The sequence below is a fragment of the Musca autumnalis genome, unplaced genomic scaffold (assembly GCF_047663935.1).
Source record: "Musca autumnalis isolate F117 unplaced genomic scaffold, ASM4766393v1 scaffold_1, whole genome shotgun sequence".
NCBI lineage: Eukaryota > Metazoa > Arthropoda > Insecta > Diptera > Muscidae > Musca > Musca autumnalis.
Window position 1 is genome coordinate 115,956,809 of NW_027411644.1, and position 16,626 is coordinate 115,973,434.

Genomic DNA, 16,626 nt, shown 5'->3' on the forward strand with positions numbered 1-16,626 from the left:
ATATATATTATTAAAAAAATATAGAAAACATACGACGGATCTTGTAAAAATTGCATATTTTGAGTACTTTAAGCTGTAATTACGTCATCTAGGGAAGTCATAGGATCTTCATATGGCATACCGGATATGTTTAGGGTGTATAGTATATAGTCCAGTATTCAAATATATAACATAAAGTTCATAGCGCCCATGAATCGGCCATAACCTAAAAATCGTCATGATACTCCTTCCTGGTCACTAATATTATTCCGACTCATGAAATTCACTATTTCCTCGATTTTACCTCGGAGTTCATTGCTACTATATTGCAAAAGGATGAGCAAGGGTATTGGATGAGCAAGGGATGGTGTTAAGTGCTTCGTGAGCGGCTGCAGTTGGTTGGACTGCGGGGGAGTCGCGCATTTTGATGAAAACGACAACACATTGGGGGCTACATAGTCCCTCACATGGTCGTGTCCAGAACAACCACTGAGATGCACACACTCCCGAAATCTATTGCATCTCACCAAAGTTTGAGTGTAATAGATGCGGAGGAGGCAAACCGATCACATGTAAATTGGTCCTGGGTTTTCCTCCGTCCCGACACGGAGAAGAATTCGGAACAGGCATTCCTGGATATGTTGCTCCCAACATAAAAAAAAATTAAAAATACAAACATATGTACACTGAGGTAGAAGACGTTGGCTTGAACGCTGAGATAGTGAGGTTCCAGATCAATCCAGTGTCGAAAAACCCGCCGTCATTGAATTGATGTAATAAACTGGATGCATAGGACAGCGAAGGGGACAGACTTAACCCGTCCAAGCTAATTACAGTACAGTAGCCTTAAATGGCTGTAGGGAAGGTTATCATAGATCTACTTAAGTTCGCTAATTTCTCATACACGTAGTTAAACTAATATCTTATCTAACTTTCCATGCCTCTTCTCCCTTTCCTTTCTATTCAGGATGAACAGGTTGGAGTAGCTGCCTATAACAACGGTAGCTCGGCATACTACAACCTAACCTAGCCTATATACTCAAACTGTATGCCTTACTAGATTTTCCAACATTTGCATAGTTTCCTGCCCTTATCGTGACGAGTAAAACTTTCATTAACAATTGAAGAAGTAGAGTGTGTCTCTGTTGTGGTTTCAGTTTTCCGATATTTAACATCCGCGATGATACAGATCTTATTTTATTCGCTACATTGAATCAAGTGTCAACCTTTACTGCAACAAGATAGGGATTAAATTCTACGTTGACTCCTTGGATCTAATGTTACAACATTCCATTGTCGAATGCTTAACTGTGGAGGGGCTACAGTGAGCCACAAATATATTTTTGTTTCTTCATTCTTCATTCTTTTGAAATTAAAATCGCCTACAAACAATTTAATGACATGACCAAGGCAGCGGTTTATACTTTGTCTTGATAAGACCGATGTTGAAGAATTTAGTTTTTGCCTGAATTACCATTCGACAAACCTAAAGATAAAATGTTTTGACCACAAACACATGTCTGGTTTCAGGACTGTAGTATAATGCGTCGCATTACGGTGATGTTATGACGCCTTTCTCGTTCGATTAAACTTTCTAAGAACATCTAAGAGCTAAAGAAGGTCCTTAAAAAGTCAACATGAGGGGTGGTTCAATGAAAACGCTTGCGAGTGAAAACATTTTAAATTTAACCGTCACCAGTACGTATTACGTATGTATGTATGTATATCGTGTTTAAAAATGTGATCATGTTCCTACCGTGCCAATCAAACAAACTAAATCGGAGCCACAGATTTTCGGATTTCATGATTTTTGTTGTTTTATCTCTGGTCAAAAAGTACGTATACATAAAACAAACGGCCGATATTTAATTTTCCACTGTGTCAAAACGTTGGCAAAGTTAATGTTTTATTTCATAGGCAGTATAGTATGAATTCACCGCAAAAATGACATCAAGGAAATACAACTTCTTCCGCAGTCTCATTGGTAAAATAAACATAAACCGGTTATTTTTGTTCGCCTTTAATCCGTAAAACGTGCTGTAAAAATGTAGATGGCAAAGTATTTGTTTATGTTTTGTTCGGTATTTAATTGAACAATAAACAATGTTACTTTTTAAAGTCCCACATTATTAACGCTGTAAACATAATTTGCCTTTAATTAACATTAAAAACAGAGTAAATAAGCTGCAATCGTCAAGGTCATTTGTGAGTGGATGGTGATGGGTGTAACTCAAAAATAAATTATCTTTTGGCAATAAGGAGTCGTTGACGCCAAAAATTTGCCGCATAACAGAGATGTTAGCCCTTGTGAGATTATTTAATTTAATATTAATGTATAGTCAGTGCTATGTAATAATATAAAGTATGTAGGTATGTACTTACATCTGTGATTAGCATTATTTAATGCATCCAATTTCATAGTAGAAATAAAAATCACTTCGGGACAATTTGTTATTATACACAGCAAATATATTTTTCAAAACTTGAGAGTTGTAAAATAACATGCATAAAATTACTGCTGTTATAAGAGGAAAAAACTTTTTTACAATTTCTATGGACTACTGATATGATTATTAAAAATACCTAAATAATTGGCGATACTCAAATGAAAACTTTTTTACAATCTAAATATCATCCAATGTGGCTGCAACTTGTACTGTTGGCACATCGATTTTCTTTTGAATAATGTCTTCATTTTGATGCAATGGTTTCCAACCAGCAAACAATTTAGATAGGGCAATAGTGCAATATGCTGACTTTTCTAGCTGTTGATCAACAGTTTCACGTAACACATGATAAGCAGCTGTAACTTCAGGGGAAATGGTAACGTCTGCAAAAGGGAAAAGTATTTTAAAAATAAAAATCAGGCTAGTGCTTACAAGAAGCTCCCGTATTGTACTTACTTTTATGCTGATGTTTGGACAAATCAAACATGTATTGGAAATAACTTAATTGATCGTAAAGATCTCTTTCGGTATATTGTCTCACCAGAGTACCATTTTTACAACGCATACATACGGGACGACGACCGGCGGTGACATGGGTATAGCAACGAGTATTTTGATTGCATGCAGGATCATCACATACCAACCAATTCTGATAGAAACGTGTTATAAATGAACGCATACTGAGAATCAATTGATTACGTATAGCAATTACATATTGATAAGGACCAATGGAACAATCGGGATTAGAACATTTTTGCAGAACAGCTTCATAGCTATTGCCCGCCGAAGGTTTAAATGCAGCTGCAACAATATTTTCAGTTTTGCAACGTACACAAATGAATTTGAATTTCTCACAGGTACGATATTTTTGTAAAGTACTCTTTACCAAAGATTCACCGGTAGAATCGACTGCACGCTCTTCGTAGGTTCTGAAAAATATAAGCAAAAAAGAGGTTTAAATACGGCTCAAGTATAATTGTGAACTAAAGTATAATTTAAGAATAAGAGGGGAAGAATTTATGTAACCCTCAACAACATGGACGACTCAGATATTACGAATAGGAAGAAGACCTTTCCAAAATTCCCCTGCTTGAGAACTCTTTTCCAATTACCTATCCGGAGAAGAAATCCGAAGATACCACCTTGAGAATAATTATTTTGGCGTTCTTTCTCGACATAAGGTAAAGCTAAAATCTTCCATAACTCGTGAATGTTATTTAAACCTGCTTGAAATGCTTGTTGATCTAGGGCTTCTTTTGTAACATACATATGACCTCTCTTTCTAGATCATGAAGATCGCTCATGACATACCTTGGGGGTGTCTTATCTACCATATGAGGAGGCAACCTGTTGCAGTTTTCAGGTCTGCATTCTGACAGGTTTGAATATTTTTCTATCGCTTCGCACTTATATTCGCGGACCATACTGGCTTATGTGTTAACAAGGTTTCTTTACCTGCACCCCAAGTACTGCTGGCTTGGGATTTGAGGACTTTCTTGCTGCCAAATATGAATTTTGGAGTAGTTTGTGGTCCACGAACAGCGTGGAGTGCTTGACAATATCAACGGCTTTTAAAAATGCATGCGCCACCATCACTGTTCTATCACTAATAGACGTGGGAACGATATGGGTGGCTAGCGACAAGTTGAGAACTTTAGTCAGATACTCAACCAGCTGTTTCAGCACTTCCATGGAGATTCCCTCAGGGCCCAGCGGCAACTTGGCTGTTACCAGTCCAATTCACAAGATAATGGGGGTTATTCTGAACGTAAATTCCCCGTGACTTTTCTCACTTTCTCCTTTGTAACGCGACGCTCAACGGACCGTATGTGCCGCGGCCCTTAAGCCGTAAACACATCCAACGCTTGAATAAAGTTTTGTGTCATCTCAGGTAGAAAGCGCGATACACATCCAACGTTGAGTAAAGTTTTGTGCCATTTCTGGTAGATGAATAAAGAAAAAGTGATTCCAAGTTTAATTTTTTCTTTATTCTTCTACCGGAAATGACACAAAACGTTACTCAAACGTTGGATGTGTTAAGGGCTGAAGAGTAAAGACAAATTGAAACTTGGCAGCACTTTGTCTTTTATTCATCTACCAGAAATGACACAAAACTTTACTCACACACACAGGGTGCCTCCTCAAATCTTCAGTGGACCATCTACATGAGGAGGCAAAAATTCTTCCTGTAAAGCAACACAATGAGATGCTTTCGTTGCAGTACCTGCTTGGATGTTATCGTGTGAGCCATCCCAATCACCCTCTTGTGGGTAGGCCCGCCCCATTCAGGGAGATCAGGAAGGATATCCATGCTCTAGAGGGAGAGGTCCAACGATACAGGAGAGAACCCCTAGATCAACAAGCATATCAAGCAGGATTGAATAGCATTCACAGCTTTAGGCACAAATAAATGTATTTCTATAGCTCAACTAACCGAAAAAGTTTAAATATTCGGTATTGATTTCAATTTTAAACGTTTATCCCTCATTTTGCCTTTATGTTTTATATTTTTTTTAATCTATCTATAATAGTGGTGGTTCTTACATTACAAAAACTACGTTAACAAAATCTTCTTTTCCTTGTAAAATATAATCCTTGGTATAAGCGGTGGTTAAATGCCAACTCAAAAATGTACTGCCAAATTAACATTTTAATTGGTTACTACTATAAATTTTACTTATTTTTGGAATTATTTAAAGTATTCCCTAAACTAATTGCTAGTAGATAATTTATTTTCATTCCCACTTACCTCTGAACTTGAGCTCTGAACTTAGTCGGGTCCAATCCCAAACACTCAGCCACACGACTGGCATCGGTACCATCCAAAACCTCAACCATACGTGTTACAACCGGATGAATTTGTGATGAAAGATAATAATCGGTATCTAATTTCAAGGTTTCACTACCTTTCAACTCATCCAAATGATATGCCCTTTGGGTGGCTGCATTCGAACTACCATCTTGGCAAATAACATAATCGACCATATCACCCTTTTTGTAACGACGATTACGAGTTTTATTCATACGCAGTGCAACTTGAACATGTGGCTGCGTTGAAGAATTATTAAAATCGGTTGGAGCTTTTGATAATTGTTTCGTTATCACAAACATAGGCAGTGGAACATCACCCGACAATATTTGATCTCGAACTTTTTCCAAATGTGAGTGTACAGCATCAAGTTTATCATCGAGTTGTTTATCCGACAGCACCTCATCAAGTACAACTTTACCAACCATAATGGCAATTTGTGACCAATCACGGCGGACAATATCCAAACCTTTGTGTTCTTGTTCCTTTTTGAGTTCACCTGAAAGGACATTTTAAATAGAATTACGACCAATGCATGATTTTACCATGGAATTTCCTTACCCTTTGCTGTTTTCGCCACTTTGACGGCAGCATATTTCTTCTTTTTCAACAACAGCAGACAACTGAATACACCATCAATATCCAATTCCAATTGTTTGTACAATTTATTAACACTCTGCTTAATGCCGCTGCCAATTTTGAAAACCTGATCATAGTCGGTGATGTTGGTATTAACCATAATGGAATCCGTATCACCATACACCACTTCATAGTTCATTTTTTGTACCAACGATTTGGTATTCATGAGAATTTCACGACCTTTTAGGGTTACCAAAGCGGCCAAGTGCTGAGCAAAGAAACGCGAATGGGCAAAACCTAAACAACCATACATGGAATTGGCCGTTAACTTTAAAGCCATCTGTCGAATGTGATATTGCATTTGCAATTCGGGCGAAAGATCTGGTTGGGCCATTAGTTTTTTCACTTCACGACGTGATTCAACCAAACGTCGTAATTGTTGTGGCAATATACCCGGTTCCAAGGAACTTTCAGGTAATTGTGGCACATCCTCTGGATTGTAAGGTTGTTGTACAGTGGTAAAACAAATGTTATATTCCTGTATAATACTTGGATATAGAGAATTGAAATCCATCAACAAAATATATTTGTCGTAGAGACCACGTATGGGATCCAATACTAAACCACCAGAATATGCAGCCTTCTTACGTCCGCCGCCTGCAGCAGACGTGGTATTAGCCGCTGTACTGTCATGGTCCATAGCATCAGGGTCGGCAGCAGCGGCATTGACAAATTCTCTTTTCTTTTTATCGGGTACAATGTAATTCTTTTCCGTGAAAGCATGCAGCAATAGATATTCATTACGTTCCGAACGACCGGATTGCAACGTACGTGTCATAATATTGCCACAAATATTGGTTATTTGCAAAGCCAATGGCATTATATTCAAATCACACATTAATCTCAAGATGAAAGAGGCATCTTGCATCGTGAGTGTAACTAATTTCAAAATACCATCGCCAGTTTCAAACATTTCCAATAAATCCTCTTCATTTATATCCATTCGATCGTTTTCCTTGATCTTCAAGACATTTTGACACAGAGTTTGTAAATCATATGATCTGGATCGTATACATTCCTCTGCGGAACGTTTTACATCGCACACCATACGGCCTATAAAGAAATCCAACATTTTCTTACCAAATGCTTGAGACATACGCAAGCGTCCAAGACGTGACCATTGTGGTATTTTCAGGGTAATAATACGATCAGCTATGACATCTAATTGACAATCCAATGCATCATGTGTCACAATGAGGTCTGCATCAATTTGTTGATATTGTGCCAAAAACCAACTTAGCAAGGCCCTTTCCGAATCATGTTTAAAGATTTTGGTGGCTTTGAATTTGGTCAGTTTTGCATTTAAATCAAATGGCCAGGTGCACATAGAAGGACGTGTAAGACCACACATGTGCTTGTTGAACGGTGGATTTGGTGGTGGCTTATCAACTTGGAAGCGATTGTGGACCAACATGGATATCATGCAAATTTCATTTTTCAAGGTTTTACTGTTTAGAGATGTACGTACATTTAACGTCAGCAAAGTTATTGGAGGTGGTGGAACTGGTTTGGGGTCTTCAGTTAAAACAACAAACTTGGGTTCACTAACCGTAACATCGATTTTACACCAACTCATGGGTGCAGGATTAACTTTAAATTGTTTCAAATTTAACCAACAAGGACCCTTTATTTTACGATCCAATATAAATCTTTCCAGGGATGTGGTATTGGTACCAAATATATGAGCAATGGAATTGTATTTTAGTTTTGTATTTGGTGGAGGTTTCTTGCCATCATAATGAACTTCCATATAATCGCATTGTTGTGGAACATCAATGCCAATCGAATGGTATGCAAAATTCTTTGTGACCTTACGCGAACGAAATTCGCCCAGTTTCAAGTCGTTCGATATGGTTTCATCGAATTCCTTATACAAATCGGCCAATGTGACTTTTTGTTTTGTAGGCTCTTTGGAAATGGGATCCAGTAGCTGGAAGGAGAGAGGTTTGAAACTAATATTAAGAGAAAAATAAGGAATCGGAGTAAAGTTCGTCGCAAATACAATCCTCCTCTTGGAATATACATTTTAAATCGAGTTTAAATTATAGACTGCAATTTTTACTTACATACTCCCTTGGCAGTAGATATATAACACGATCGATTTTCTCCACACGCACACTAATGGATTTACCCTCTTGAGTGCGGCCAAATAGAAAAACTTCCCCTGGACGACGCAAAGGATCTTCCCATGCTTCCCAATACCAGAAACGCAAATTCTCATGACCACTTAAAGCATCCGTTCCATTAGTCATTGGTGTGGCTGTTAACTCTTCATTGAAATCATCCATTTGACAGATGTTTTCCCAATTATTGAGTAACTTTTGCATATCTTCTTCGGGATTTGTTGCTGGTACTTTAGGTTTCGCCGGTGTTTCAACGGTTTTCGGAGCTGCTCCTACAGTTTTCTCCAAATCAAACTCATTTTCATCATCCTGTAAACAACTGAAATCCATTTCATCATCTGGTATATCAGGTTTGGTGGACGAAGGAGTTGGAGCCTCTGTTTCCTTTGAAACTGAAGGTTCTTTGGCGTTCTCTTTATTCTCTTCGCTTGGGGGCGGCTCTTTCGGTTCTACCAGCTTACTTACTGTTGCCACTGGGGCTGTGGAAGCTTTAGACTTTTCCTTTGGTTTCGATTTAAGAATACTATCCAAAAGTTCATCATCACTTGTCTCTTTGGATTTCTTGGACGACTCTTTCATATTTATGTTGTTAATAAAACTATTCATATATTCTTTGGCCACTGCCGCATCGGATTTTCTTGTATTGGTAACAATACGTGCAGGGGCAATTACTTTTTGGGGTTTTGTTGATGCAGCATCACCTGAAGTTGCAGCATCTTTGGGCTTATCTTGAAGCTCACCCAAGATATCAGCAAGAATATCATCATCTTTAATGGATGTTGCTGGGGTTTTCTTGGGTACGGCATTGCTAAAAAGATTCCTAATGGAGCCTTTGCCCTTGACAGGTTTATCACTTTCACGAGGCCGCTTCTTTGCACCCTTTTTCTGATCTTTCGACGTCTTTGCAGTATCATCATCCGAATATTCCTCATCTTCGAAAAAGTCACGACCATCTTCAGCATAACCAGTGCCATCTAAAGGAATGTTAGGATGCAATCAATCAGATCGTTCAGTATTTATGTTTATCTATTGTTCTTACCATCCTCTATCCAGTCATCTCCATATAATTCCTTTGCCTTCTTGGCATATTCACGTTCATCAACTATTTCATATACGCTATCGACCTCCTCTTCAACTTCGTATTTGTGTTTGCTACCTTTCAATTCTTTCAGCTTGGCCAAGGCTGCAAATCTACCTGCTTTATCAACTTTCTGCCTCTTAGCTCTCGGCTCACAAGCTAAAACAATACATTTTACATCTCTTCACAAGAAATACTGATCAGTGAGCAACTTACATGGTGAGTCAGCCATTATATCAATAAAATATTAAAAACTGTTTGTAATAATTGTAAAAACTTAAAAAATAGTTCAGCAAAAATTAACGCTTGCACAGCAGCAAATTTTTTTCCAACAAACTTGGCGGGAAAGCAAATGAAAACAATCAAAACGCGATTGTCAAAACAGCTGTTTGTCCCAAACACAGGGTTGTATTTGATATTCATAGAATAAGTGATGCCAATGCTATCTGAAACACAATCAAATCGCTTTGTAAAGTGATGCTGTAAAGATATGTTGTACAACTTCATAATTTAAAAAATAGTTAAACGGCGTTTGATGTCCATTCCTTTGCGTTACGTCAAATGAAATCTCATCTGAAATCCATTGGATTTCATTTGACGTTTGTGCAATTGAATTGGCATTTGAAACCCGGTGGGTTTGTTAAATCCGGTTATATATAAACGTACTATTATTTAGGGATTTAACAAATTTTGGGTTTCAAATGTCAATTCCTTTGCGTATACGTCAAATAAATCCTCATTAAGAAGGTTAACCCTGCAAAAAGCTATACAGTCGGACCTCGATTATCCGTAATGGTCGGGACTGGAGGCATTACGGATAATCAATTTTCACGGATAATGGAGGCAATGTTTTTATGCAGTTTTTTAACATACTTTAAGTAAAAATGGCATAGTATTGTACAATAATAATAGAGTCAGTAATTTTTGTTATATTTCTAAAGGTAATCTACAAAATTTTAGAAGGATACATATTATCATCGTCACATTCATCTGAATGGACTTTGTTCAATGGATTTTGTGATATAATACAAAGATGTAAACGTCGTGTTACATACATATTTTTATTAAAAAGTTTGTTATTATACAGTATTTTTTAGTATTTTATATGTATATCGTTTGATAAATTTGTTTTTAGACAAAATGTATATATTTTAAACTTCTTTTTCATCATTTAAATCATGAAATATAGAATGCTTTGATACCAGACTCCTTTCTACTGCAATTTGTTCACGTTTCATTTCATCACGTTCCCTTTTCAATTTGAGTTCCAACAACTCTAACCGTTTCCTTTCTACTTGTATGCGCAATCGATGCAATTCCAGTTGTCGTTGTTTATGGCTATTGGGAATTGTAGATCTAATTGGAGGTGGCTGGGAACCGGATACATTATGATCTGAAGAGGAAGACGATGATGGTATTTTAAAAAGTCGGGGAGGATGCATTTCAACGCATAATTGGGTTTGAGTCGGTTTTTCAGAATAGTTTCCGGGTAAAAGTATAGTTTGGGTAGTTTTTGCTTGGGGCGTTTTTACGTTATTTGAAAAATCGCTACTTTTGCTATGAGTCGTGTCATTTTCTTCGTCTTCTACTTCTGAGATACCAGTTGGATTAGACTTTTCGTCATCATCATCATCACTGCTTATAATAATGATATCATCATTGGATATGTCTTTTGTTGTGTCATTACCTCGATTGCATTTGTTCTCTTCCGTTAAGGGTAAACTGAGTATTTTATACTTCAGAATGTGTGAACTGTGGGACGTGTTATTCGATTCATTAACAGGCGTTTTATCGACTTCAATTTCAATGCTTCCTCGATCTTCACCATGTTCTTCTTGAACTGGAGGCAGAGTAGTAAATTGAACTTTTACACTGTGTGGGCTACCTCCCAGTTTATTACTATTCAATGAAGTACGAATAATGGCATTAGAGATTGAAGGCCTACATAATGATCGAACGGGTCGAAGACTGTGTCCCGACATCTGATATAGCTTTCTGAGATTAAAAATATCAAAGTCAGCATTCGCATCGAACGGATTTTGTAGTCTATCGCTTCCACTTGGACTTAGTTTACATTTTATTGTCATTGTACGGCAATTATCACATTCCGAAGAAGTTTTGCAAACAATTTTACAATGTTTGCATGAAGTTTGGGAAACACACAATTCTTGCTGGGAGTCATGTTCTTCTATTTCACAATCTATAAAGAAAAATGTAGTTAGTTTCAGAATTTTTGTTTGAAAAATCTAATATCATACCACAATTTTCGTTTTTTAAGCCCATTTTTATTAAATAGCGTAAAATTTTGATAATCCTAAATAATAGTTTTTCGGTGATTGAATTAATTTTGTGGCCGAACATTAATTTCTATTTGAAAATTTTGTGAACTGAATATACCAAAAATATTTTTTTCAATAAAAATTCTATTTGATAAATTTTAATAAGACTACTTGGCTATAATAAGAAAATAACTATCTAAATGTGATTCGAACAAAGTAGATTTATGACAAGTAAAAATAAAACCTCAATGTTGGAAGCGTTTCAAACTAGAAAGCAAAGATCTATTTAGTAGTATATATAGTCATGACGTATTTATCATTCCGACGTAATTCAAAGCGTGAAATTTGTGACGGGAATTGAAAATTGTGAACAAATCCGTATTTGGACAGGAGCAAATATGTACCATGATTCCATGGATGGAGAATCATGGATGTACCATGATGAATAGGACTGAAATGTGACATGTACATATATGTCCAGGACAATTGTTTTCAATCAATTGGCGTTTTTTTTGTTGATAGCTGTTACAATTTTGTTGGTTTTTTGTTTGTTTCAAAACAGTCTGACTTAATCCCATTGTTGTTCTTTTGATATTTTTTTTAATTCTAATTTTTTTCTAAATAACCGGCCTTTGCCAGGGTTCTGAGGTTCCTTTCTCCTATGGACAGGGCAAAACTAGGGCACGGGAACAAAATATCTTTTAAATTGAAAATTTTTCTTTAAGTAAACGGCCTTAAACAAGGAATTTTCGGACATATCTAGGGAATATTTCCCAGAAGATAATATATTGTTGAAATCAGTACAAAAAGTACTACCTGGATGTTTCAAATTTTAATTTTTGCGCAGCGTAATAAAAAACACTTTGATTCAACCGAAAATAATTAGTTTTTCTTAATACCGATTGATGCCGTTAGTTGTTGCAGTGTCAAAGTTGGCACTTTCTTGTATAAAAATAAAAAAAGATATACAGCCAGTTTCTGTATGTCGAAAGAAGAACCCAGCAAAATGTTTGCCTCCAAAGATGCAGTTAAATGATATGTACAAGTGATCTGGATGTGCATCAAATTATGCATTTTCACTGATGATTTTTACAAGAGCGTGACTACTGAAAGATGCACTCCAAAGCACTGCATTTTAACTAACCCTTTGGCACTGCATTTTAACTGACCCTTTGGCATTGCATTTTAACTAACCCTTTTGCACTGCATTTTAACTGACCCTCTGGCACTGCATTTTAACTAACCCTTTGGCATTGCATTTTAACTAACCCTTTGGGGTAGAATAGGAGGCAGTCCAAAGCACGTGTTTGGTACAGGCATTCTGCGGAAATTGTGCAAGCCATTACAAAATATGCCAGAACAAATAAAATGCATTTATTATTTGTGCAAAACAAAAATATTAACAACTTTATTACATTAACACAAATTATGAAAATTCTCCATTGAATTCAATCGCAAACATGCGTGTTTCCTCCGCTTGCATTTGTTCCAAGCTGAACTGTTTTTGCTTCATTTGCTAAATGGGTTGTCTTCCCATCACCAGTTAAGATTTCGACACGTACTCTAACAGCACTCCATTCGGAAATTTTCTTCTGGTGAGTTGCCGGAAAAATGTTCACAAATTAAATATTATTTAAATATTATTTAGTTTGTATTAACAAATGTTTGGACATGTTAACACGCTTATCTCTTTTTGGAAAATGAAAGCCGCTGCCTGTAGAGATGTACAATCTGATTTATGTACATATAGGGATCTCTAACAACTGCTAATAAAATGTAGCGAACGGAGTGCCTTTTTCACGACTCCGTTTGGACTGCATCCGGATGCTGTTAAATTGTGAGGAATTGGAGTGCCTTTTTCACGACTCCGTTGAACTGCATCCGGATGTTGTTAAAATGTGACAAGTGGATGTGATTCTTTGGATTGCATCCAAATGCCGTTAAAATGTGAGGACTGGAGTGCCTTTTTCACGACTCCAGTTGAACTGCATCAAAACATGCCGTGACAGAACTAGTCCACATTGCACTACTTCCAATTTATTTTGCTGGGAATGTGTGCGAATGAAACACGCCCGAACTTTGGTTTTCGAAATAATTTTACCTTTGCTTTTGCTTCAAAACAAAAAACAAATTTGAAAAATACACAAGAGTTTGGACGTGTTTCTTTCGCACACATTCTTCTTTCGACATACAGAAACAGGCTGATACTCTTTTTATACAGGAATAAGACAAAAGTTTTTATGATTCGGGAAGATGATGGTGAGTACTTTCATAGTATTTAGGGTCTGTTTCACTATGTCGAAAGAAAATGATTGCGAACGAAAAACACCTAAACTTTGGTTTTCATGTCAATATTGAATTTGTGTTTGCTTTAAAACAATTACAAATATTATAAATAATCATACACGAGTTTAGTTGTTTTTTGTTTCATTTTCATTTTCGTTCGACATTGTTAATCAGACTGTTAAAAAAAAAAGAACGAAGACATTTTTAAAATTAGCGTAGTAAAATCATTGTTTGAAAATTATTGTTTACAAGCATGCGGTCTGTTACAAACAAACAAATTCAATAGTCATTTCTTGCCACATTTTGCTTTTTTTCTTTAAAGTTTTTTTTTTTGTATATTAACATGGAAGAAAATTTTTTATAAATACCTATTATGACTGTATGTAGTATCCAATTGAAATTCATATTGGAGGATTGGGAGTGCAAAACTTTTTTCAAAATATGTCCAACTTTTGTCATTGCCCCCATATAACACCGCCCGATTTTAAATATATTGGAGGTTTTAGCGATATTTTATAACCCATTCGGCTGAAATTTAACTTCCTGGAAGATATGAATCCTTCTTATGGCTATATCACACCATATGCTTTTTCACATGTATGACATCAGCTGTAGGCCTATTCTGTAACTTTTAACAACTTTCGATATTGTTTAAATTTCTTTTGTTTTTGTAGCAACAATAAAACAAACAAAAGAAATTGTTGTAAAATAAACAATGAGTAAAGTTGTTAAAAAGTTACAGAATAGGCCCCCTGTAGGCCTATTCTGTAACTTTTTAGCAACTTTACTCATTGTTTATTTTACAACAATTTCATTTGTTTGTAGGCCTATTCTGTAACTTTTTAGCAACTTTACTCATTGTTTATTTTACAACAATTTCATTTGTTTGTTTTGTAGTTGTTACAAAAACAAAAGAAATTTTTACAACTTTTGAATCGATAAAAGTTACAGAATAGGCCTACAGATCTGTATATTGGTATACCCAAAGTGACAACACAAACATTGTTCCACAACATCCCATACGGGACAAGGGAGACTTCTCTCAAGCGACAACATACATGTGAAAAAGCATATGGTGTGATATAGCCATTACCAAAAAGTGTTAACATACATCAATGTTTTGGTTTTGACCCCATACAACGAGACCATCATGTTCAATGAATTTTTTGCCGTTTTTCGTTATTTCAGGCTAAAACACGTTATAATAACTTTTTTGCACATACATTTTAAATAATATTCAATTGCAATACGAAATGAACCTTGAAACAGTTTTGCCAGAAAATTTGGATTTGAATAAAATATTTGAGCATCACTTCCATAGTGCTGTGGTAATGTTTTTTTCTGAGAAAGGTAGCTACTCGTAAAGGAAAGATAAGCCGAAATCTCAGAGGTCTGAATCCGATTTGCTAGACGTTTTTTAGAGTTTTTCTAAAAGCCCTATTGCAGACTGACCAAAACGCATTTTACATTTAGCATGTTTTATAAAACATGCATCATTTAAGTTGTCAATTCCATACAATATCTGTCAACAATTCCTTTGCGTATACGTCAAATGAAAACTCATCTGAAATCCATTGGATTACATTTAACGTTTAAGCAATGGAATTGACAGTTGAAATAGAGTGGATTTCATAAATATGTATAAACTTACTATAAGATTGTATTGAATACATTTTTGATTTGCGGGTCTTCAAAATCATGTAAAAACGCCATCCACTACATACAATTTTATGGAACCAACAACAGACTTCTATTTTTATATTTTTATTAAAATAACTAATTTTTCAATAAATTTATTGCTAAAACTGTCATCATTGTTATAACAACAGCGCCACACATATGCAATGTACCCTGACCATTACATGATGTTGCCCCATAATTACAGCCATCCTCTTGGCAATAACAGCAGCTTGTAACTTCATCAGCTTTATACTCATCACATACTGTTCCATTGTTACAGCCACGTTTTAACACCTCCTCTTTAGTCCATATCATGGCACAGTATTCGAAATCTTCCGGGCATGGCTGTAAAAATTTATCACTGCCTAGGACATCGGCACAAGTTCCATGTTCTTCTTTGTTGCATTTGTGGCAGTGAAGCGAATATACTATGTAAATATGGGAGTTGCAATGAATGTAGGGTTTTTCAAAATACATAGTTAATGATACTAACCTCCATTCAGAGTAATTGCAAGCACAATAATTGTTATAAACCAAAAATCCATAACAAAATATAAAATAGAAGTTTAAGAAATTATAAAATGTACTGTCATAAATTTCAATATAAATATTGAAATAGGGTTTCCAATTCCTATTTGTATGTACATATTTGGATCATTATGCACAGTGTTTTATAATATAATAATTGTTCCACAAACATCCCAAAGAGAGACTCTCATATCAATGAGTGCACCTTTAACCTCTTTCGTCAGAAGTCTTACTGGTCTTCTCAGAAAGGTCTATTGGTATTCTTATCTTGTTTTTTATGAGAAGTCATCCTTGTCTTCTATTAAAAACATTGTGGTCTCTATGGGAAATCTTACTGAATACCCTGTGACACAAAATGGAAGTTAAGAGCTGGGGCAGGAAAATTCCTTTTGGGAATGAAAGCCCCAATTGAGAACCCCAAAGGTCAAATATGCTGTCCTTCTTGTTCTTGAACTCAAAAAGTAAAACAAAATGAAATTTTCTACAAAAATGTTTCACCGAAATTATATGTAGGTTTCCCATATCCAAGAAATCGATATTGTCACGTTTTCATTGTCCTTTATCAGTTTTACCCGTTACTTTCACAAAAAAAACCGTATGTTTATGTATTTCGGTAAATTTCGCATAATCTATGAACTATATATCAAATTCGGATGGTTACGCTTCTGAATTAGGCATCATAAATTTGTTGTTGGTTAACGACAGATTCATCCCGCTATAACTCAGAAGTCTGACAAACGGCGAATCTTTCTTCTAGGATTTTATATGTAGACATTCA

General features: G+C 35.9%; 2 protein-coding genes and 1 long non-coding RNA gene across 3 annotated transcripts; all 3 read right to left on the bottom strand.

Moving 5' to 3' along the window:
* Positions 1-2,426: 2,426 nt before the first annotated feature.
* Positions 2,427-9,475, bottom strand: PolA1 (DNA polymerase alpha catalytic subunit). The gene is made up of 7 exons (XM_073988772.1): positions 9,292-9,475; positions 9,037-9,234; positions 7,941-8,971; positions 5,797-7,804; positions 5,176-5,734; positions 2,883-3,355; positions 2,427-2,809 (listed from the first exon to the last, which is right to left on the bottom strand). Exons 1-7 carry the CDS (start codon positions 9,305-9,307, stop codon positions 2,604-2,606), a joined length of 4,491 nt encoding a protein of 1,496 aa, XP_073844873.1. The 5' UTR covers positions 9,308-9,475; the 3' UTR covers positions 2,427-2,603.
* A 644-nt stretch (positions 9,476-10,119) lies between these two features.
* Positions 10,120-11,533, bottom strand: LOC141405025 (uncharacterized). The gene is made up of 2 exons (XM_073988977.1): positions 11,334-11,533; positions 10,120-11,275 (listed from the first exon to the last, which is right to left on the bottom strand). The coding sequence occupies exons 1-2, from the start codon at positions 11,434-11,436 to the stop codon at positions 10,227-10,229; spliced, it is 1,152 nt and encodes a 383-aa protein (XP_073845078.1). The 5' UTR covers positions 11,437-11,533; the 3' UTR covers positions 10,120-10,226.
* A 3,855-nt stretch (positions 11,534-15,388) lies between these two features.
* On the bottom strand, positions 15,389-15,949 carry LOC141390774 (uncharacterized). The gene is made up of 2 exons (XR_012409467.1): positions 15,814-15,949; positions 15,389-15,748 (listed from the first exon to the last, which is right to left on the bottom strand). It is a non-coding gene; the product is annotated as an uncharacterized lncRNA (long non-coding RNA).
* Between the last annotated feature and the right edge of the window lie 677 nt (positions 15,950-16,626).

Bases quoted from the DNA above. Each gene is read 5' to 3' on its own strand.
- PolA1 (XM_073988772.1), bottom strand. The intron at 8,972-9,036 runs GTAAGAACAATA...ACATTCCTTTAG, and splicing joins AGATGACTGGATAGAGGATG to ATGGCACTGGTTATGCTGAA. The intron at 5,735-5,796 runs GTAAGGAAATTC...ATGTCCTTTCAG, and splicing joins AGTGGCGAAAACAGCAAAGG to GTGAACTCAAAAAGGAACAA.
- LOC141405025 (XM_073988977.1), bottom strand. From the start codon at position 11,436: ATGTTCGGCCACAAAATTAATTCAATCACCGAAAAACTATTATTTAGG. The intron at 11,276-11,333 runs GTATGATATTAG...TTTTCTTTATAG, and splicing joins CTTAAAAAACGAAAATTGTG to ATTGTGAAATAGAAGAACAT.